Below are 24,466 nucleotides of genomic sequence, written 5' to 3'. Positions count from 1 at the left end.
TGAATGAAAAGTCTACTGTATATTTATTTCCTGCATTTGGGGCTACTTGTTGTATAAGGGAGAACAAGCATTTTTCATTTGGAGGTAAGGGTTTGTGTGCTCAAGTTTCTATGGGCCTACAAAATTAATCTTGTTTTAGGATTAAAATAAAACATATATTTCTGTAAATAGATACGCTTAAGCAATCAGCAACTGTGATGTCTTTAAACCACTATAAATTCAGGATAGGAAAATCTGCAATTACTTTAAGCATTTATGCATTTGTGCAACAACTGAGCAGTATACGTAGTGGTTTGTTGTCACACAAATCTGACAAGTTTGAATCCAGACTTTGCCACTTACCAGCTATGTGACTTTGGGCTATGAGAATCACTTTCCTGAGCTGAACAATGGGATGAGAATATGTACATTGCAGGACTACTGTGAGAACTAAATGAAATGAAGTACTTTCAGCACATGGCACAGTGGCTCATGGTAAGGACTCAAATTATTATTATGGTTACTACTACTTTTATTGAAAAAAGATTAGAAAATCTGTTTGCATAAAATGTGACATATATCCTGTATCACTGAAATTCATATATTTGATTTTTGATTTTATAATCTAATAATGTGATTCAAAAAACATTTAGTTGTAAATATAGTTGAAAGCAGGTGACTTGTCAAACATGGAAATATAATGTGAAGAAGGTTGACTCAACACTCTTTCAGACAGATATTTACCTGTACATAGGTTTTATTGTTTTGATTTTTTATGTGCAGAAAACATATATATTGACTGTGTCAATTCACAAAAGGTCCATTAATTAACCAGTCAGACTATATGTGGCATAAATATCATTTTACATAGAGATCATATATGCATTTTAGTGGTTGGGAAATATGTTTGCAGCAGTTTTTAATTGTCTACTTAATGTAAAAGGGGACAAGAAGCAGAGTTAGGCTTGTGGCTTACTGTAGAGTGACCCAGGAGTTTAATGTGCTTTGTATTCCATTATACTACGAAAATGTTTCTGTACCCTGGGGATATCAACGAAAGATTTGCTTTAATGAAAGGAACCAATTATGGTTCCAAAGCTTTCAGATAGGAGGCCTATACATCCTGCAGTTTACATCAGAAGTGTCTGTCTTCTCTCTCAACTGCATCGAGATAGGGAAGATGTGATCACAAAGGCTGAAATCAATTACAGTAAATGTTGGGAAGAGAAGGACATCGAGTCTTGAATGTCCCGAAGCTGGGCTAAAAGAATTATGTTTAAAGTAAAGAAAGTGTTATCTACAGCCTGATTTTTCACTGAATGAATGCCAGTTAGTGAACCTTACATTAATGCAGAAAATCAGCTGCTTTTGCTATAATGCTTTCAACTGCACATGGCTAAAATCAAACTCAAAATAGTAAAAAGAAATGTGTTTCAAAAAATAACACGTCCTAGAAACTCACAGACATATCTAGATTCAGATATAGTTGAATGTAGGAGTTCCAGAATATCAGCAGGGCTCCCCTCTCTCCCACCACTCAGCCCTACTCACATCTACTTGACTATATGCTACAGAAAGTCTCTCCTTGTGTTGGATGGCCACTGGGAGCCCCAGAATCACATCTCCCCAGCTTAAAAATTCCAGAGAGAGGAGATAGTGTTCCCATTTATCTCTGAGAGAAACATCTTGGGGAAGATTCTAATTGGCCTGGATGAGGTCAAATGATTACAAAGGAACCAATCATCTGCTTCATTTGACCTGGCCACATACCTCATCCCTGGGGCCAGGAAGATAGGCAGGATGTCATCATTTCTCAGTTTTGGGAGAGAAAGTTCTGATATTTTTGCAAGATGAATGAAAATACTACATGGAGATACGAAAGCTATAGCTTGCTGCCACTGTAAATTCCACAGTTCTCACTCCCTGCCTTGTGTCTTACGATCATTCAGTAAGCTGACCTGAAAGATCATTTTCCCTACCAGTAGCCTTGATATATATGATTGAGAAGTAAATTGTAAGATAATACAGAAGCAGTCTGAATATAGGAAATTAACTTGACTAGTAATGACCAAGATAGCTGTGTGAAAATATATTTTAAAAGTTCCCACAAACTCACCAAAAGTGGGAGCTGGAAACGCAAAAGACAGTTTTGACAAGAGAAAGTTTTTTCCAAGCTAAACAAAAAACATTACAGACTTTTAGAAAGTACATTTTTAAAGAAAAAAAAAAAAGCAGATAAGGAAAATGAGGCCTAGAAAAATTAAGAGGTTTATTTAGGGTAACTTAGCCAGTTCATGGCAGGATTAAGACTAAAACACACTGTAATATCCAAGTATGGTCTTTTATATCTATGATATAACCTGTATATATGTAAGAAATATAGCACTTGTAATTTGTTAATCTCCAAATGTTCATGAAGTTGAAGTAAATGCATTCATTGTTTCAATTATTCTTAAAGAGAAAAATGCCCAAAGACATCTTAATTGCATGGGTATGTATACACGAAATACACATGGAGATGTCTTCAAATATAATGTGTGCATGTCTTCATTCCTTCCCTCTGCTCTTTTTAAAAATGCCCCTTTAAAAATTTCCCACTCACCATCTGTTAGGTAAATTTCCTAAAACACAGTAAATGTGGAGGCAGAGATTGTTATAGAGACTATTCCAAATGGCAGTGACACCTATACTTATGAAATTATAAAAAGTGTAGGTTAAAGTTGCTTTTTTAATAAATTTCACCACCGTAGTAATACCACACCACCCTATGTGCCCAGCTCTATTGGATTACGATGGAGAGAGAGAAAAGAAAAAAAAAATCTAGGTATTTCTGTATAAAATATTATCCCAAAAGTTTGATATTACATTCAAGTTTCAATTAACAGAAGGAAAACATTGACACATTTACTAAAGCGTTTCATTTATAATACAAGGTCCACAGACTTAGATTTGCATTATGCTCCGTCAAGGGTAGAGTTGACCTCTTTTTCCATCTACTTGCTTTGGGAGGAAAAAAAAAAAAAATCCACCTGAATCAGATGCCATTCAATTCCAAGTCTATAGTGTAGACCATGTCACTACACAGGAAATATTATTCATTCAGAGTCAGAATGTAGCAAGAGTAATTTATACTCTGGGAGTGTTTGCTCTCAAGTCAATAACGGAGAAGGCTTGAATAAAAATGTTCCCATTACTTTCTACTATAATATATCTTACTTATTGCCCATAAAACAGTGGTCAGAGGAGATTTATCTATTGGTCACCATATTATATAACCTCTCTACTTCCAGCCATCCCAACTCTGTGATGATTTTTTTAAAATATATTACTTATAGTCAATATTAATTTATGTTTAATCTTTCTTAGCATTAGGAGAGTATTATTTTGTGCAAGCTTAGGAACAAATCTCCAGAAATTCCTCCCTGATGTTTCTTTGAGTCTGAAAATGCATTGCAGGGCAGTTGCAGTGATTTAATTCTAGTTGGCAGAGCCCTGGCCACACACTAATTTCATTAGCCTCAGATTCTGGATTGATTTGAAGACCCACTGAATATGATTCCTGTCCTCAGACATGTCATTTTACTAACCCACTCAGTGTGTAAAGAAAGGAGAGAAAGAGGACTTGCTAAGCTTATATCTTCAATCTGGTACACCAGCAGTCAAATGAAAATTCAAAGTCATAGACACTATTTACATGTGAGGAGTCATTCTTGCCCAGGTCCAAATTTCCAGGAAGGAATTTCATTCCTGACTTTGCTGGGGGCAGCAGCATTTGTTACATCTATTACCATCTCATTTCTCCCTCCTTCCCTTCAGTGCTCAGCACCCCCCATTTAAGTCGCTAAGTATTCCCTCTTCTAGCCTACAGTCTTATCTCACTATAAATGTATATCTCAAGTGATCGGTTTGGCATGGTCCCTAAAGCAACCTGCAGGGAACAGAGGAAAAAAGAAAACTCAAATCACTGGAAAGCTAGAAATTCAATCATTTGGAGGAGTTTCTTTTATGTAGGACAATCTTAATTGAACTGAACCTAGAAATCCCAGACAAGATTCACTATATCCTTTTTCTCTCCCTCTAAGTGTGCCTTTGAACAATGGGTATGTATGCCATTATTCTCTCTACTCATTTTGCAGGCTTATAGACACTGGAAAACTGGGGACTGGAATTACATGACAGGAGCTTCTAAGATCACACGCAAAATGGGCTACTGGAAGAGATGTTGGTATATGAAATACATATTCCCACATGGGCAGTGATTAACCAGGACACATACAAACCAACTGTTTTATCTAGCTTGCATGCATCCCAAGCTACAAGTTGGTGCATTCCTCAGACTACCAGCATCTTCTCAATAAACGCAGGTGAAAACTAGGGGCTCTTTTTCCCTCAGCTATTCAATCCAACATGAGTAGCTGCAATTTGCAAATTAGAGGAAAATGACAGTGTTTTCTCTGAATGGTTTTACTCCCAAGCCATAATGCTAACGCTAACATTGGGTTCCTTTCTCCTCAGCTCAGGGAATGGAGAAATTAGTGTCAGGCCAGCCCCCCACCCCTTTTTTCACCCCTAGCAAGTTGCCTCAGGTTCACACACCAGAGGAGGAATCAGCTCCCTCTGGAATATTTTTCAGCAAACACAGTCCCTCAGCCTAGTCTGTAATCCCTTTCTTGACTTTAACATTTCACTCTTTTTTCAGACAGAGACAGGCTCATCCGCAGTACTGCCCAGGGTGAGTGAAGAAACAGGCAAAATAATTTTAAAATGCTAAACACAAAACGTTTTGTGCCTTTAACCCCACAGGCTAACAGGGAAAACACTGTAACCTCCCCCAGCCCCCAGTGGTTCTCAGGTAATGTCTCTGACCTCATTCTCTCCCGCTGCACTGCTACCTCAACTTGTCTAGCTTTAAGCTCAAAGATGAAGGAAGGGCTCTGGGTTTCAGCTACAAGCCAGGTTCTTCCCAAAAGCAAGGAACTCAGAGTGATGGCTAGCCCCGAAGCACTTTTGGGTTTGCAGACCTCCAAGGATTTCCATGATGGCACTCAGGAAGTGTCAGAGATGCTCAGAGGATCAGAGGGGCCATGCAAGCTGCAGCCTTGGATGGGCACTCCTCTTTCCCGAATGCAAACTTCACACTCCTGGAGGTGATGTGGTGACAGCCTGGGTCTCACAGAGTCCCCTTCTGAAGCCCAACACCTTTTGGGAAAGCACTTGAGAGGGGCCGGTTCTCTAGATACGAGGAGCATAAAGGTGCCAGGATCAGCGTGTACATCTGCGGAAGAGATTAACTAGGTTTGGGTACCACCAGCCAGGGAGAGAGCCGCTATGCACTGGAAAAGGGTCATTTTAATACTGAGATGAACCAAGAACTTGGGAGGGAAGACAGAGGAGGAAAGGAGGGAGAGATTGAAAAGGAGAGAAAAAACAGAGAGAAAAAAGAACAGCAAGGAGACAGAGACAGAAAGAGAGAGTGATGCACATATAGGGAAAGACACAGAGGAGGGAACCTGCAATCACAGAGACCCTGAAACTCAATTTCCAAACCCCAAAGCCACTCATTCCTACCCAGTGCAGCTCAGGAGCCATGGGGCAGAGGCTGCTGGAGCAGGAGGCGAGAGAACACTGCGGTAGAACCCACCGCTCAGCGGCCCCGGATCCGCCTTCCTCCCATTTTTTCTCCGTCTCCCTCCGGCACCGGAGCAGGAGGACCACGGGGCCCTGCTGCACGCACCCCTCTGCCTCCCAACGGGCGCCTTCATGCCTCGCTCTGGGAATCGTCCTCCAAGCCGAGGATTTGGCTTGGGGTCTGCGTCAGGGAGATAGTGGGTGAGGGGGGCGGGGGGGAGGAGGGAGGAGGCAGGGAGAGCGATTTCGTTTCGCAGTTAGCGTGAGCTCATCCCTGGGCTGAGGTCTGAAGTGGCAGGAGTGGAAAGCTGATCGCCCAGCTCCGGCCAGTGGCCGAATCGCACATGTAATTCAGACGGTGCAAAATATTGCCCGGAGCAAACCAACTGGGGGTCACGTCTGCGGGCAGCATCTCTCCACCTGAGGAAGGTCCCAGCACCTCGCGCCCTGGGCTCTCGCGGAGGCTGGCTACAGGTCGGGAAATCAACCCGAGGGAGATGCGGACTTAACATCCACATCTAGGTTAAGACGGAGCTCTCGATTTAAGTGCCTCCTTAAGGCTGTCTCCAAATTTTCCAAGGGAGTGCAGGTTGGCAGGCTGGCTTGGGGGTGGGAAGCTGGGGAGTTGGGAAATGCCCGGTTTCGAGGCATCGTCTCATCTTTCCTATTCCATTCTCCTAACCAGCTCTCCTAGGAGCCTGACACTTTTACGAGCCTGTTTTCGGACCATATTTCACCCTAATGCAAACCTATTTAAATCATCGCCTTGTTTTTCGCAGATTGCTTCTTGTAAATGGGGCCATAAATCCAGATGTCAAGCCGGATGGAGTGGAGCGTGGACAGGGGAGAGATGGAGGGGAAATAAACCAAGCAGGGAAGGTATCTCCTCGCGCGGGGTGGGAGGGATTCGGCAGGATCTCCAGGGAGGAAATGAGCGAAGGCTGACCTGACCCGCACCACCGGAGTCCAAGCCAGCTTTTAGGGTTAAGGGCGCAGGTAGCCACTGTGTGTTCCGCCCCGGAGGGAGCGCACCCCTACCTGGAAGAGCCTCAGGATGTTGGCTACCATGATGGAGACCGAACTCCCCGAAGCCCCAATCACTCCAACTACTTTCTCCGGCTTGACGAAAACCGGCGGTTCGCCGTTGGTGCAGCGCACGTCGGAGGTGTCCTTCTGGATGAGCGCCTGGACGAAAGTAAGCGACTGTTCGAGCGCGTAAGTGTCCCTGGAACAAGTGTCCAGGATCCGCGCGCCCAGCGTCACGTTGGGCAGTAGGTTGGGATCACTGTTGATCTGGTCCAGGGCGTAGAGCATCGCTTCCAGCCTGTGGATCCCGTTTTCCCTCTTGATGTCGCCGCAGGGCACTCCGCTGGGACCCTTGGCGTGCACGGGGAACAGCCCCCCGAGGGTGACGTCCCCCTCGATCCGGATTGAGTGCGGGGCGTACATCTCCTGGCCGCGCGCCGCCGCCGCCAGCGCGCACAGGAGCACCTCCAGCACGCAGCAGGGGAACTTCATCAAAGTCAGGACGCGGAGCAGCTTCCTCAGCTGGACCATGCTGCTCCGGCTGCTGCGGTGGCGGCGGCGGCGCTGGAGGGAACGGTGGTGGGCTCGCCGAGGTCCGGGCCCCTCACGGCGAGCTCCTCCGGGAAAGCCCAGGGGCTCCTGCAGGCACGGAGGGTGGGGGAATCCGGGGAGGGGCGACCAGAGAGGGTGAGGGGTCCCGCGGCGCCTGCCTGCCTGGGGCGCCTCGCGCTCTCGGGTTAGCCGGCCGGCGCGCCGCGCTCGCGCTCACCGGCTTGCTGCTCGCTCTCTCCAACAGCCCAGCACTGGGGAGAGGGCAGGGATTGCTATCGCTTTAAATGGTCGTTCGGCTCCCTCTCCTCCTCCTCCCACTCCCTCCCTCCCTCGCTGGCTCTCCTTCTCTCCCCACCCTTCCCAGCGCCAGCCCTCCCCACTGGTTTGCATCATCACGCAGGGAGGGGCTGCGTGCTGAGGTAAGGGGGGGAAAAGGGTGGGCGGCTGGGGAATGGGGGGAGGTTTCCTCGGAATGGGAGTTTGGTGGTCCCCAGGGAATCTAGGGATTGCGGGGAGCAAGCGAGAGCCTAGCTCTCGACCCTAACTCACTGTGGAAGCCTCCCTACCCACACCCACGTTCTGGGCACGGGTGTCATCAGCCGCGGGATGGGGCGAGGACGTCGTGCTGACTGCTCCCAAACCCTAGGTCCGGAGCCTAGGCTCTTAGCTCTGGGAGAAAGCGAGGGAGGGGCAGAGAAACCAGTGAGGGAGGGGCGCGGGAAGACCCTAGCTAGACTCTACTCCTGAGCCGCCTGTGCTAGTTTTTTGCTAAGAAAGTCACACGTGCACACAGGAGCCTGATTCTTGACTTAAAGACGCTTTACCCAAAGGGGTTTCCAGGGCCAGGAGCTGAGCTTGGCTGCAGGGAAACAAGTCAAGAGGAGACGCTAGGCATGGGAGTGCATCACTGGTCTTCAGTAGTCACTAGAGTCAGAGCTCCTTGAACTGACGCGTTTCCCCAGCATGTCTGTGTCAAAAACCTCGGAGGCATCCCTTCTCTTTACTTCGTTGCAGAGAGGGAACAACTGAGAACTCCGCAGAGCGCACTTTCTAGCACTGACAGGTGTAAGACTCCCTCCTACCTATTTCCGGAGATGCATCTGGTGCACCTGGTGACAGTTTTTGCCAGTAAGAAACAGCAGGAAAGAGGTGATGGCAGGAAGAAGAAAGAGGGGGCAGGCACAAGTGTCCCCATTGATTGGGAATGCCTTTGTCTTTCTCTGGCTGGGGTTCGGGGGCAAAGTCAGGATGCCAGAACAGGTTGCAGTGCAATTGAGAAGCTCTTTATGAGCGGCGTCTCCTCCTGCAGGTCCAGGCCACGTTTGGCCTATTAAAGCAACAAGTGGCTCTACTTCCAATTCAAGGAAAGTGAATGTCTGTCCTTGGGGATGGGAGCGGACTTAAGGAGGTTAAACCATCTCTTCCTGAGGCTTTCTGTTGGAGGGCAGCAAAATCATATTATACAGATTTCAGGGCGGAGAGAAAACCAGAAACAAGACTATACTTTTTGTTTTTGTTGACAATGTAACGAAGAAACCTGTCATCATCGTAGGGGGGAAAAAGTCAAAAGGCACGTAGTTGGTTGTCTCCGCCACCAAATACTTGTGTGCTCTCAGCACTTCTGTTCCTCTCTCTGGGTTTTAGTTTCCCCATCTGGAAAACGATGAGATTGAATTGGATGCCCTCCAAGTTATCTTTTAACTCTCAAATCATCTGTTAAAATAGGTCATGTCCCTTTGGCCATGGTGCTCTTTTTAGGCCAATCTTTTCTATTGTATTATGTGTAGACCAGTTTTTGTATATTCAAAGAACACTATGACGGTTTCCTGGTATAGAAGGTTTTTGGTTTTTGTTGTCGATGTTGTTGTTGTTGTTTTTCCTGTCAGGGACATCCCATCAATTTTTTTTTTTTTTTTTTTTGGATATGCCCCTCTTACTTGTTTCAATGTTTATGGTTTCAGGAGAACTGATCCCACTGCCTGTAATCAAGTCTTGGCTAATCAGAACATCAGATCCTTCTGGCTGTAGTGCTATTCCAGGTTGGGCAGAAAGTCCAACCAGAGCCATTCAGGGATAATCCCTGGACTTTCGCTGGGGCAGCCAGGATGGAGACATAGGGTTATCACTGTCACATAGGCAATCTCTGTATAAGTCAGATACAAAGGGGCCCCTTCCACAAAATACTTTGTTTCTTTTTTGGAAAATTGTTGTGCTATTCTGATTTTGTCAAAACAAGATATTTTCTGTCAGCTTCCAGAAAACAGTGCTGTAATTAATATACAAATCTACTCTGTGCACAATGTGCCTATGAATCACCTTCAGACTCAATGCCTTGTTACATAAATGCACAAGTTGAATGACCATATGCCATGATGGCCCCTGCTCCTTCCTGCAAGTTGTGGAGCTATGAGAATATAAGCCTGAAGCTGTGCCAGGGACTTCCACAAGAACAGGGAGATATATGAACCCCAAAGTAAGACAAATACATAGAGATAGAGAAAGATAAAGAATGAGAGAGAGATTGAGGCTTAATTAAAACATTTGCATTCCTGGATCCAAACATGCTTGAAGAATTGCCTCTGGACTTTTTAAATTATATAGCACTTTCTTTCTGTTTGAAGCCAAAAGAATCCTCTTCTAATTCACCTGTTCTAATACACAAGACCAAAAAGGTGAAATAGCTGAACAGATATTCTGTTAGGGCACCATCAACTCATTTGGAAGAAGATATAAATAAAACAATAGAGAGGCATACTTAGGAACACTCATACTATGATCCTAGTGTTTAAGCATTAGCACCTCAGGCTGTCTTTGACAGAGACTACTATATCCTTATTTCATTTTTAATTTCAGGCTATTTATTACAAACTTGGTGACAAAAATATTTGGAGAGTTGGAGTAACAAGTAATGTCACTTGATTTTTCACCTGCACATGTCTCGGCTCATGCTCTGTGCTTCCATTTTCATTTCCCACCCAATGATTGCTCAATAAATATTTCTTGGCTGACTGTTGAATGCTGCCTTATTCTGCGTTCTCTCTTTGCTCTGCTCCTTCTCCCCAAACATCTGGTAGCAATCATTATCTTTCCTTTATTGCCGTCATCTGTGTGCATGTCTTATTTCCCTTGCCAAGTTGTAAGATCCTTGAGGGTAAGGGCTGGGTATTATTTATCTTTTTATCCGGGACCATGTTTCAAATAATGTTTTGTGCCTAAGAAGCACTCATGTGTTGAATGACTCAGAACTGGTTTTGCCATTCTCCACTGCTTTATTTGACAGTGACCAAAACTTAAAGTGGGCAGAGCAGAAATGTTGACAGATAAATCATTTTCCTCTTAGTCGCTATAGACAGTTTCTGGAACTTAAAGATAATTAGTAAATTTTGAAGTAATTTTCTTTTTTAAAAAATGTGCAGGACTAAAATATTCTAACCTTAAAGAACCTGATTAACTCTCAGGTAAAGCTTTGATTGGTCCTTCCTGAGTCAAATGCTCACTTAGGAATTAATAACTGTGGCCATGCCCGTAGGCTGGTTAGAGGAGCTAGGAAGCATAGACCTATTTTTCTAGCCAGGCACCAGCACCACTTAAACTACATGGAAAGAGAAGTCTGTTACCAGACGAACTGGAAAGTGATGCTGAGCTTGCAAAATCACTACACATCTATTACATATGATTTATAATTCATCTTTATACCTTTAACCATGGCATAGGATCTGGCACTTGATAAGGAACACGGTATTTGTTTGGTTTGGTTTTCTGAGATTATATGGACAGAAATCTCTGTGTAAGACAGGTTTATGTAAAACTGGGCCAGGTTCTTTAAGGTTAGAAAATGTCAGATTTAATTGGAGGGGAACCTAGTTTTAGGCACAAAGATTGTAAGCTATAAAATATATTCACAGGCTTGATTCTACTTAGTAATCAATCTGTCCTCACTCAGGGGTTAGTAAAAAATAACTAACTAAAGGTCTCAGTCTTACTTCATATTCTTTTGTTTTCTTGATCATCTTAATTTTACTTATTTTCTTTGTTGTTCTGCTGCTGGAAGATGTTCTACTCTTCAATATCTTCTGCAGGAAATAATGTTTGCACTTCCAGTTCCCACTATATTTATTTAAATCCAATTTGTAATACACAGTGTGTCTTCCTTAACCACTGCTACTTCTGCTATGGCTGTGAATGCACTTTGGCTCTTCTTTTATCCTTTATATCGGTCTTCATCTGTAACTTTTGAAAACACAATCTCACATTTTATTGTACTTTTGAATGGATGTTCACTTTATCTTGGAGAGAGAGAGAATATTCCATTTTTGTCTGTTATACTTTTTTGCTTTATCTATTTTTAATAGACAACTTTCGTCACTTAACTAGCATCCATTCATCCATTTTCTGATCCCATTTTGTTAAGAAATCTTGGTATTGTGCAGAGAAATTCACTCCACAGAGCCTGCAATGGGTGGATTGAAATTGATCCCTACTGGTAATCCTATCTTCCTTTCTATTAGTTCACTCAGGAATTCAAGGCAGTGACATCTAGGGAAAGGTTTGATAGGGGGTTTCTGAAAGCAATTCTTGCTTCTGGCATGATTGTGTGTAGATATGAGACCCAGGATTATTGTAGTTCTTTCGCTAGCTGCCTGAAGATGAGTTCAATACACAGAGGTTCCCTGTACCACTAGATCAAATTGTCCCCAATGCTTCCTCTTTGGATTTCCAGTTACATAAGCCAAGAAATCTGCTCATTGCAAAGGTAAGTATTAGCTGTGTTTTCTGTTACTTGCAGCCAAATGCATTTAGGCATTACTAAAAGTATTTATATTATTATTAATAAATAGTATATGAATATATTTATATTAATGTTGTACATTTTATATGAATAATGAATATCACCAAGAGCTTATATTTTTCACTTGTTTACTAGGTACCAGGCACAATAGGTATCAGTTCTCAAGATAACTTCATTTGATATATATCATTATTATTAATGTTATTTTATAGATCTGAAAGTGGAGGCCTAGGAAGGTAAAAAGTATAGTTTAATCAATATGCTGCCATTTGTTACTGCTTCTTTAGTTTATCTTCCTTACCATCTTGCTGCCTTGAAGCTTACATATCTTAAGTCTGGACTCCAGATGCTCTATGAGTGCTCTGTCTCATCGATTGCACTCAATTCAGAAAGACCTTACTTGTTACATCCTTCAGATCTCATTGCCCTTTGGATGCAGTGTCTGGGTAGCCACAAGGAGAGTCTCACCTAAGGACCAAAGGAAACTCACTCCTCAGTTTTCTTTCTTCTCAGGTCTCAATGTTTCCACTCTTTTCTTTTCTCAGTACACAGGCAGGACTGTTTTGTCCTGCCCTTTGGGTAGGTATATGAAACAACAGCTTTGGGGCAAGTCACTCATACAGTAAGTGATTCTCCAGGTACAAATCTCTCTCCATCATATTTTGTACTACAATTTAAAAAAACCAATTGTTCCTTCCAGAGCTGTGACTCAGAAAACAAAATGGCTTTGACTTAATAGGCAAAAACTGTTCTCTGCTTTAAAATTGCTAGACAAGGCCTGTCCAGAAGGTCTTGTACCTCACCCTACCCCTATAATTCTTTCAATCTCCCTACAGTGCCCCTTAGATGTGTAGAGCATGGAATGTCCCTTCCCTTCTTTTGGTAACATCATCAGCCATTCCTTTGGGAAAGCACCCTTCTCCTTTTTCAGGAGTTGAGATGGATCTTAATGCTCCATCTACCCAAACTCAGATACAGGCACACATCTAGGGTTGGCTGAACTGAGCTCTTTCTTCCCCTGGTGGAGCTGATGAGTCCAAAGATAGATAAAGAACTTGAAATTTTATGTATGAATACTGGAAGTCAGATGTACTTCTCCTAGCTAAATATATATGAAGATAGAGACCTGGTGCTTCTAGCAGGTGTTGTTTCCACAACATGAAGAAAGCCTGTCTGAGAATAAAATCAACCTACAGCACGGGGCGCAGTGGCTCACGCCTATAATCCAAGCACTTTGGGAGGCTGAGTCGGGTGGATCACTTAAGGTCAGGAGTTTGAGACCAGCCTGGCCAACATGGTGAAACCTCATCTCTACTAAAAATACAAAAATTAGCTGGGTGTTGTGGTGCATGCCTGTAATCCCAGCTACTCGGGAGGCTGAGGCAGGAGAATTGTTTGAACCAGGGAGGCGGAAGTTACAGTGATCCAAGATTGTGCCACTGCACTCCAACCTGGGCAACAGAGTGAGACTCCATCTCAAAAAGAAAAAAAAAAAATCAACCCACACAAGGAAGCAAATCCAAGATATGAAAAGAAAAGCAGAGCTCTGACAAAGTCTCCCAAGACAGTGGATCCAGCAATGTCTCCAACTGTACTTGCCTTCGAACATTTCCTTTTGTCACCCAATATATTTTATGCTTTGTTTAAGCTAGTGTGAGTCCAGTATGTCAAAATTGAAGGTACTAATTTAGATGGTTACTGTTTCAAGATAAGCAGCTATTAATTCTTAGCTACTGATTCTTATACTCCTCTGAGAATGAACTATGGAAAGTTTAGAACTCTACGACATAAAAGCGCAGTAGCCCTGGAGTCAGTTCTTGATTTGACTCCAGACCTTGAGGATATACTATCAAACTCCACATTACACTGGCTTTAAATGACCAGTTGAATGGGAAGTAAAATTAAAACTTAAAAAGGATTGAGTATAACTGATGGACTTTTAAATTGTCTTAAAAATACACTTTGCCATGTTCAGCTCATGATAAGAAACGTAGCAATACTACAAAAAAATACAAAAATTAGCCCGATGTAGTGGCATGTATCTTTAGCTCCAGCTACTTGAGATGCTGAAGTAGGAGGATGGCTTGAGCCCTGGAGGCAGAGGTTGCAGTGAGCCATGATTGTGCCACTGCACTCCAACCTGGGAGAAAGAGCCAGACCCTGTGAAAAGAAAAGAGAGGAGAGGAGAAGAGAGGGGAGGGGAGGGGCAGCAACAGTATAGATTTTTACATGTGTGTTAGATATGTGGGATATGATATTTTGCCTATTTAGGGCTAGTAGGAATTGTAAAGTAGTACAGTTCACTTTATTGTAAGAATCAAACCACATCACCCTTGCATTCTAAAGACCTGCTTATCTATGGGCAATGGAGGCATTTGAATATGCTGGTTGAACCTCATGTATTTCTTGAATCAACTCTGACCAATGTGTGAGGCTTATTGTGTTTATTGAAGACCTACTCTGTGTTAGGCACTGAAATGGGCAGTTTATACTCAATGCGTCATTTAATCTCTGCAATGAATCTATGAACATGTTTGCTATTATTGATATTATCCTAATTTAAACAGAAATAATGATGGTAAATAACACTTTTCTGGTAGTTTCTTTGATCTAGGTACTGTTCCAATGACATACACATGCTGATATATTTAATCTTCATAGTAAATTAGGAATTTATTTAATTCCCCAAATATATAAGGTAAGTACTTTTATAATTACCTCTATTTTTCAGATAAAGAAATTGAGCTGCAGAGTTATTAAAAATGTTGCCAATCTCATAAATATAATAAGTGCCAGAGCTTAGATTTGAACCCAGAAAATGTATCTCCAAGGTCTGTGTTTCAGTCACTGTGCTTCCTAGCTTGTGGATACAGAAGCAGAGCACACTTGTGTCTGTGTTCCCCAGACACGCTTTTAACTACTGTACTCTATTGCTTGTCTGTGTATCAGTTGATGCTGATTTATATCAGCAGGGGGTTCCTGAATTTTTACTCTTTGGGAAGGCACCTTCAGGGCATGTCTAGTGAACTACTGGTACCCGCTTGTTCGATTGCTGTTTTTTTTTTTCCCTCTTCCCACAGTCATAAGCATGGTCCATATAAGAGGTAGAGAATGTCTGTTCTCTATCTGTCTTCTAGGCCTGCATATGCTATGAATACCTCTACTGTATCTTAAGGTCCTGGACAAGCTGCTTTGCTTTGTTAGAACCCTCTCTCTGTGTGACGTCCTGTTGTAGCTTATTGAGATGCTACTGTCAACCACCCCTAAAACCCTGAAACTGCCAAGTTCAAAGCCTACCTGAATTGAGCTCAAGTTCAGTGCCTTGCTTGAAGTGAGTTGAGGGTATGTTTTCCTTTCTGGCTATTACTTAATTCAGTAAATATTAACTGAGTAAAATAACGCTATTTTCACAATACCAAAACTTGGCCATCCAAATAAGCTTTGTGTCTTTCAGTGTAGTCAACTTGGATATTATAGATCTATTTCTAAAATGTTCAAAATATTGGGTGATTCCCTCTGTGAAATGTCTTAATATGTTTTAATATGTCTTATGAGACCATCTACTATATTGTTTAATAGTCACCTCATTTAAGAGTCAAACAATATTTCTTTAGTTATTCATGTATGTTCCTTACAAGTTTTGATTCTTCGTGATTTTGGCCCATTTCTTATTATCCTTTCTCCATAGAAATTGTGTAAGACAAGCTGATGCTAGTATCTTAGCCATACCAGTTCTTCATTTTACGACTTTGATTGTTCAGTCCCTCAGATCCCCACAAAAAGAAAAAAAAAAACCAAGGTATTTATAAACCATAAAAATTGAGATCTAGCCTCATTTCTGTGGGAGATGGTAGAAGGTAAGCTCTTGTGCACATTCATTCAGCCAATCAACCTCGAATGAGAATTTTTGCTTCCTCATGATGAACTAATTGGTCCCAGACTTCCCCTCTCACTTACTCCCAATCATTAGAAAATCAGACAGAATATATGAAAGGACTTGTTTAAGCCATTGGGTAATTAGCAGCTCCAGACCATGATTCCCAAAGAAGGGGAACAAATTAGGAGAGCTCCATGAATGTCATGACTTTCTGCTTCGTGCCACTATTCAGACCCAAGCTGACCATGATAGATTGATAAATTTGAGGAGATAGAGATCAGAGTTCAGAGAGGTTAAGGAGGCTGTCACCTGCATCTTGATGAGGGCTACACACAAGATACGCAAGATGAAGGCTACACAAAAAGAGGACCAGAAACCTGTATGAGGTTCCCTTGAAGTTTATCTGAACAACTAAACTGTGAAAACATAGGATGAGGATCTGGGACATCAGGAAAATAACAACTATTTGGGAACGGCATCAGAGTTCATGCAGTGCAAGGAGACATTTGCGCTCTGACCCTTGCTGACCAGGAGACATTTGCAGAGCCCTTGTTGAACCCTCAGAGCATTTAGTAGAGACTCTAGAAAGATTACACTTTAATAGTAGGGCTAAACACCTACCCTAAAACATCTTAGAAACAAGTCTGGAAAGCTTCACGCTGATCTGCAAGTAACTTAAGCCTGCTAAAACAAAATTTAACAATTGTTAAAAGGAGACAGTGAAATACTGACACTTAACCCTGTTACATTTACATTGTGCAGAATCCAGTGAAAATTATAAGGCATGTAAAATGCAGGAGAAAAATAACAGATTTTGGAATTATATATTTTTGAATCAGCAGACAAATACAATAAAACAGCAAGGTAGACAGAATACTAAAATAACCCCAATGGTTCTATTATATTACATGACAATAGGGCTTGTGCAGACATAATTAAGGTTATTAATCAATTGACTTAGATAGAGAGATTATCCAGATGAGCCTAACCTAATCACATGAATCCTTTAAATGTAGAGGCTTTCCTTTGGTTGGTTGCAAAAGAGGAAGTCAGAGAAATTCGAAGCATGAGAGAGATTTCACTCTGTAGTTCAACCTACAGGTTTCCATTTGAATGCTTATAGCAATGCTATTCAAAATAGCCACAAAATGGAAACAATGAAATGGCCATCAACAGTACAAATACATTGTGTTATATCCCTACAATGGAATATTACTCAGCTATAAGAAAGGAACAAACTGTTGATACACACAACATAGGTAAATCTCAAAAATGTTAGAGCAAGTAAAAGAACACAGACAAAAAAGAGTATGTGTCATATGACACCTTTTATATGAAATATTACAAAAGTCAAAATTAATGTTAAGATAAATGACTGTTGTTTTAAGCCACTAAAACTAATATAAACAGCTAATGTAAATATTCTCAAGAATTTGAGGAAAACATGAGCATAATGGGGAGAAAAGTGGAAAACATAAAAAAGAACCAATTAGAATGTCTAGAGCTGAAAAATACAATATAGGAAATAAAATATCTGAAATTCATTGCCTGTATGTAATAGCAGTTGCACACTGCAAAAGAAAACATCAAAGAACTTGAAGACACATGGAACACTGATCAAAATAGACTCCATAGTATTCCATAAAATAAGTCTGCATACATTAAAATATATTGAACCTATTTTGACATGAGAACGTTAAATTAAAAATAACAAAATGTCTGAAAATCACCTTGCATTTAAACATTAAACAGTACACTTTCAAATAACATACCGTTTAAACAAAAAATTTATTTATTAAAAAAATACTAGGAAATATTTGAAATGACTGACAACAAAAGCAACCTGTTGAAATTTGTAGTGTGTAGCCTAATGTAGGTCTTGGGAAGATATTGAAAGCTTCAATCCTTATATTACAAAAACATATTTAAATGTAATGATGTAACCTGTGCATTAAGAACTAGAAAAATATAATGAATTTAACCCAAAGTAGAAAAAATAAATAATAAAAAGCATAACTCAATAAGAGAAAACGTGTAAAAATTGAGAAAAAAATCAATAATACCAAAGCTGTTATTTGAAAAGACTAGTAAAAGTGACAATGTATAGCTGGACATATTAAGAAAAGAGAGAAGACAGAAATGACCGACATAAAATGAGTGGACATCCCTCTAGACCCTATACTTATTAAAAAGATAAGAAGGCGGGTGTGGTGGCTCATGCCTGTACTCTCAGCACTTTGGGGGGGCTGAGGCGAGCAGATCAAATGAGGCCAGGAGTTGGCAACCAGCCTGGGCAACATGGCAAAACCCCGTCTCTGCTAAAAATACAAAAATCAGCCAGGCATAGTGGTGCATGCCTGCAGTCCCAGCTATTTGGTGGGCTGAGGTGGGAGGTTCACTTGAACCTGGGAGGTGGAGGTTGCGGTGAGCTGAGATCACAACACCGCGCACCAGCCTGGGCGACAGCAAGACTCTGTCTCTAAATAAATAAGAAAATGTTATAAGCAATTTCATGTCCAAAAAATGGATAACTAAATGAAATGAACAAATTTATTAAAAGGCACAATTTACTAAAACTGCCACCAAAAAAACCCCAGATCTGAAAATGTTTATGTCTCTTAATTACAAACCCACTGTTTGTAATCATAAAGTACATTAAAGAGACAAACCTTTTCCCACTGTTGCCTGGGGCTGGTGGCGGGAATTAGAATTAACTGTAAATGGGCATGAGAGATCTTATGAGGGAAATGAAAATGTTCTAAAACTAACTATGGTGATGGTTTCACAACTTGGTAACATTAGTAAAAATTATTAAATTGTACTGTTTAAATGAATGGGCTTATGATAAGTGAAATAGATCTCAACAAAACTGTTTAAAATAAGATAAATAAAATTATAAATATACATATTGTTTCCACAAAGAAAATTTCAGGTCTGGGTAAATTTCATCAAACATTTAAGGAAAAAATATCAATCCTGGACTCCAATACCTGACCTCAAGCAATCCTCCCATCTGGGCCTCCCACATTGCTGGAATTACAGGCGTAAGTCACTGCACCTGGCCCATCCTCAAGACTCTTAGAAAAAGATAGAAGAGAGGACAGCAGGAATGGAGAACATTTCACAAAACATATATTTGTTCATTATTGTGTACAGTTAAGTTATATAATACACACACAGGGACACATGCAGAGAAAAAGAATGTATATGTTTACTATGCAGATGATAATAGGCACACAAAAAGATGTTCAACATCATTAGTTATCAGGGATAAGCAAATTAAAACCATGAAGAGATACCACTACCAGTTAGAATAGCAAAATCTAGAAAAAAAGACTCAGCATTCCAAGAGTTGGCCAGGACTTGGAAGCAATGGTAGTTTTATATACTACTAGTCAGAATGTAAAAGGGTATTACCGCTTCAGAAAACCTTTTATCAGTTTCTTATAAGGCTAAACACACACTTGCTATGCAACTCAACATTTTTGCTTTTACTCAAGGACATAAAAATGTGTGTCAACACAGGTTTCCATTTGAATGCTTATAGCAATGTTATTCAAAATAGCCACAAAATGGAAACAACGAAATGGCCATCAACAGTACAAACACATTGTGTTATACACACAATGGAATGGAATATTACTACAATGGAATATTACTCAGCTATAAGAAAGGAACAAACTGTTGATACACACAACATAGGTAAATCTCAAAAATGTTATAGCAAGTAAAAGAACACAGACAAAAAAGTATGTGTCATATGACACCTTTTATATGAAATATTACAAAAGTCAAAATTAATGTTAAGTAATAGCTTATCAGTCCAGGTCTGGGGTTAAGAAGTGGATTGAGTAAATAAGGGTATAAGATACCTCTATAGGAATTATTCTGTACCTTGTTTGTGGTAGTTGTTATGATATAAAGTTTTATGTTTACTTTATATATTATAAACTCATCAACCCATATTTTTAACATGTGCATTTTTATCTAAATTATACCTCAATAAAATTGATTTAAATGGTTAAAAAAATCTTGTAGTCTTATACATTTCTCTCATTTATAAACTAAAGGGATTTTTCTGAGTTTTACCATTTATTTCAGCTCTAATTACGTGCCATGATTCTATAACTATTGATAAAATATAAACTTGTATAATGTCTCCTCATGAGCTTTTATACTTATATTTGTGTTGCTTCTTGTAAAACACATTATTTTCCCATAAATCTAACAGTGATTAATGTTATAACTACAACTTGCAAGAAGGCATTGATAAAAACTGCTATAGAAATCTCTTTCCAACATTGATAAAGTCTTACTTAGGAAGTTAGGATCATATATGTCTTGCTCCTACTTGAGTGGCTGAAGTAAAGAGCACACCTCAGAAATCTTTGAATATAAAATACCATTTGATTCTCTTGCTTTCCTTACTCTTTAGAAGGTAACATTCCATAATTTTATCCCAAATAGCTTGCTCTATGCCATATTTGCCAAAGTCATGCCAGCTTCTTCACATCTTGTCACACACTCAGCAGTTATGAGGTAAGCTATTGGTTCCTGTGACATCTTTGGTTAATCTTTTTTTTTTTTTTTTGAGAGTAGAGTTAAACTTTTGCTTATCATCAATTGATTTTTCTTTTCTTTTTTTTTATTTCTTTAAATTTTTTAAAGAGATGGTGTCTGTCTATGTTGCCCACACTGGGCTCGAATGCCTGACCTCAAGCAACCCTCCCACCTGAGCTTCCCACAGTGCTGGGATTACAGGCATAAGTCACTGCACCTGGCCCACCCTCAAGTTTTTACACATGGGACAAAGTTTAAAGTCCCTGGGATGGTACAGCTGCATTTCCTAGTTAATCCAGTCAGGAAAAATAGATGCAGAAACAACCAATCTGTTAAAGGTAACCCAATAGAATCAAGCAGTTAACAACCAGAATACTTATTTCCAGAGCAACTCAAAATGTGTGATATACCTGACAGAGTTTGGGCATTTATGACTGAATTATAACTAAATGGATTCTTTAGAGACTTCATGAAATCAAAAGATTGAATTAAGGGGAGTTAAAACAACTTTAGAGGGTTGATAGAAATGTTCTACGTTTTGACTGGGATAGTGGCTACGTGGGTAAATCTATCTGTCAAAAGTAATGTCTTCATACACTTAAAATGTATGCATTTTCTTCATATAAACTATACTTTGAATAGGTTAGTAACCATTTTAAAACAGTAACAGTGGAGAAACATGTCAAATACTACCTACCTCAATCAGGTGACTAAAGTTAACATAAACAGTGGTAAACCAGGTCGATAGTACATACCCTTGATACAATGTGATAAAATTGGCACACTACTTCTGTCGTCTTCCTCCTACAAGACCATAACCCTATTTTAATTATGAGAAAAACATCAGTGAAATACAAATTGAGGGACACTCTATAAAATACCTGATCAACACTTCTCAAAAGAGCCCATGTCGGCTGTGTGCAGTGGCTCACGCCTGTAATCCCAGCACTTTGGGAGGTTGAGGCAGGTGGATCAAATGAGGCCAGGAGTTTGAGACCAGCCTGGGCAACATGGCAAAACACTATCTCTGCTAAAAATACAAAAATTAGCTAGGCGTGGTGATGCACGTCTGTAGTTCCAGCTATTTGAGGGGCTGAGGCAGGAGGCTGGCTTGAACCTGGGAGGTGGAGGTAGCAGTGAGCCAAAATCATACCACCGCACCACTTTACTCCAGCCTGGGTGACAGAGTGAGACTCTGTCTCAAAAAGAATAGTAAAAATAAAAAGAGCTCATGTCACCAGAGACAAGGAAAGCCTGATAATTTGTCACAGCTAAGAGGAGTCTGAGACATGATGACTAAATGGAATGTAATTGTTTGGGTGGGATCCTGGGTCAGAAAAAGGACCTTAGGGAAAAATCAAGAAAATTTGAATAAAATATAAAATTTAGTTACAATAGTGTATCAATATTAGTTCATTAATTATGATTTATTAATAAAAATGTTAATAATAGAAAAATCTAGATGTGGGGTATACTGGAACTCAGTGCTGTCTTTGCAACTTCTCCATAAATCCTAAGCTCTTCTCTTAAAGTAAAAAAAAAAAAGTTTATTAAAATTGCCTTGAATAGACATATGTAAAACATCTGCAAATTCATATATGTATATGGAAGAGGCAGTATTAGGGTAATCATATAATTATTGTCCAAACCTGGGCATGTTTTAAAGTGGATGCTGTTAATAACCATTTAAGGATAGGAAGATAAACTATAGGTCAGCCTAAGTGGAAAGCATATTAAATATTCAAGTTTTGATTTTACACTTCCTGTGTTTCAGTCCAATCTCTGCCACTTGCTTGTTTTTATAAATTACTTTACTGAACATTATTTCCAATTTGGGAAGGATAGTAATATTTTCCTTACCACGTTTGGGAGGATTAAATAAGATAATTAAATTAAAGTGTTTAGTTAACACAATTACTGGCACATAATAAATGCTCCATAAATCATAGATGGCATTTATGCACATCTAGACCTTAGTACATTTTGTTAAAAGGTACCTACATAGTTACACAGAATTCTACACTAACGTGTCCTCTTGATTTTCATCCTAACCCAACAGTGGTCATACCAATACTTACTCTTTGACAGTTAGCATAGATGTCACCAACAACATACATGTTCCACCGAGTATTTGTTAGGAGATTGAAGGACATTTGCAGTAATGTTAATGAAGACAAAAAATAATAATAGTAAATAATGTTGGTTACATGGCCTTTTTTCCTTTGAGTAACTCTCCCCATCTTACTTCTCCTGATCTTGTTGGATTTGACAGTCTGAGTTCCAGCACCTAGATGCAGATGTAGCTCATGGACGTGACTGAAGCACATCCTCTTGGATACAATGATTGGTTCAGAAGTAGACTTAAGACTACAGCAGAGTCAATCAGACTCATGTAGGGAAGAGAAGTAACGTTTGTCATTGCATTCATGACTTGTAATGATGTTAACCCCAGGCTGACAATAGTCTTCTTTGCCATAGTATGAAGAGACATTTCCTGAGGATGAAGCCAATTTAGAAACAAGCAAAACTAAGAGGTTAAGAGAAAGATAGAGTGGGCTGGGCACTGTAACTCATGCCCATAATCCCAAGCACTTTGGGAGGCTGAGGCGGGCAGATCATGAGGTCAGGAAATCAAGACCATCCTGGCCAACATGGTGAAACCCTGTCTCTACTAAAAATACAAAAATTAGCTGGGTGTGGTGGCGGGTGCCTGTAGTCCCAGCTACTCGGGAGGCTGAGGCAGGAGAATCGCTTGAACCCGGGAGGCGGAGGTTGCAGTGAGCCGAGATCGCGTCCCTGCACTCCAGCCTGGTGACAGCAAGACTCTATCTCAAAAAAAAAAAGAATGTGCAAACAGTAGGTGAAAAGAAGGACAAAGTCTTCGGTTTGATTCTGGACATTCTCCTCCTCCATTATCGTCTCTATTTCAATCTGCTATGAGGTCATTTTTCTCTGATGCCTTGTTTGTCCTTGAAGAACAAACTTGCAAGATAACCCATACACTCCCTCTTTATTTGTTCATTATTCCTGCATTAAAATTCAAGGGGATTTCTGCCCCTCCTTGTTGTACCTGTTTGTCTTTTATCTGTGTATCTGTCACTTTGCTGTCTCTTTGCATTTCTAATTTCTTGTCCACATTTGCTTAATGAGAATATTCACTGTAATCAGCAGATCTCTTTCCTCTGCAAGTGATAGAAACCTAGTGCAAACTAGATGAAGCAAAAATGGAATTTTGTTGACTCATGTTACCAGATAGCAAGAAAAAACTAGCTTCAGATATGGCTAGATCTAGGTGCTTGAAAAAGTCACGAGACTTTTTTTCTTTCAGAGTCCTCTTACCTTTGCATTTCTTTGCTTGTTCACTTTATTCCTTCTTGCTTTGTGGCCAGGCTCTCTGCACCTGCACACAAGACAGACAAGCATATTACCAACTGCCTTACGGAATCCTTAAAGGTTAAAATACAAAGTAATAGAGAGCTCTATGCCAATGTCCATAGAACAAATATTAAAAATATCATAAACATAATCTGATTGGGCAAAATTGAGCCATGTTTTCTTTCAGGAAGTGATCAGCCATTGTCGTTGAGACACTCACCACAACTATGCTCATGATAGACGAGCAATTCCACACTGAAAATAGCAGGTGTTTACTCAATATAAAGTAAAATGTGACTAAAAATAAATAAATAAGCCAAAAAATAACATTTTTATTATAACAATGGGAAACTGATTTATGAATTTCTCTAGTTTTAGGTAGTAAAGGAATAGGCTTGAGACAGAAGCTACATAGAATGCTACAGCGTTCCGTAAAATAGTCCTTTCTTCGTGAGGTTTTCCATCTTTCACTATAAAACGTGTCTTGCCAAACCATCAAAGATAAATATTTAATTATTTTCTGCCCAACATTTCTAGGGTCACATATAGAAATTAGCAAGAGCTGAGTTCTATTAAATTACAGTACTAAACATTTTTCTTGACTCATCACACCGACTAGGCATATAGTCAACTCACATTCAGCCTGCTTTACCTCTTTGCATTAAACTATGAACCCACAC

General features: G+C 40.3%; 1 protein-coding gene across 4 annotated transcripts in view; it reads right to left on the bottom strand.

The window, feature by feature from the left end:
* Nucleotides 1–23,811, bottom strand: part of GRM7 (glutamate metabotropic receptor 7) — an 892,306-nt gene extending 868,495 nt beyond the window's left edge. For 3 of the 4 annotated variants that reach the window (XM_004033530.5, XM_004033531.5, XM_055383685.2), the window contains exon 1: nt 6,646–7,495. In XM_004033530.5, coding sequence (XP_004033578.1) covers nt 6,646–7,164 — 519 coding nt within the window. In that variant the 5' untranslated portion in view covers nt 7,165–7,495. Of the gene's footprint in view, nt 1–6,645; nt 7,496–23,750 lie in introns of those variants that run through there. The other variant, XM_055383687.2, reaches the window with a different exon arrangement.
* Nucleotides 23,812–24,466: the final 655 nt, after the last annotated feature.

Source organism: Gorilla gorilla, chromosome 2 (genome assembly GCF_029281585.2).
Source record: "Gorilla gorilla gorilla isolate KB3781 chromosome 2, NHGRI_mGorGor1-v2.1_pri, whole genome shotgun sequence".
Lineage (NCBI taxonomy): Eukaryota > Metazoa > Chordata > Mammalia > Primates > Hominidae > Gorilla > Gorilla gorilla.
Note: the sequence above shows the minus strand (reverse complement) of the source record. Positions and strands in the feature narration are given on the sequence as shown.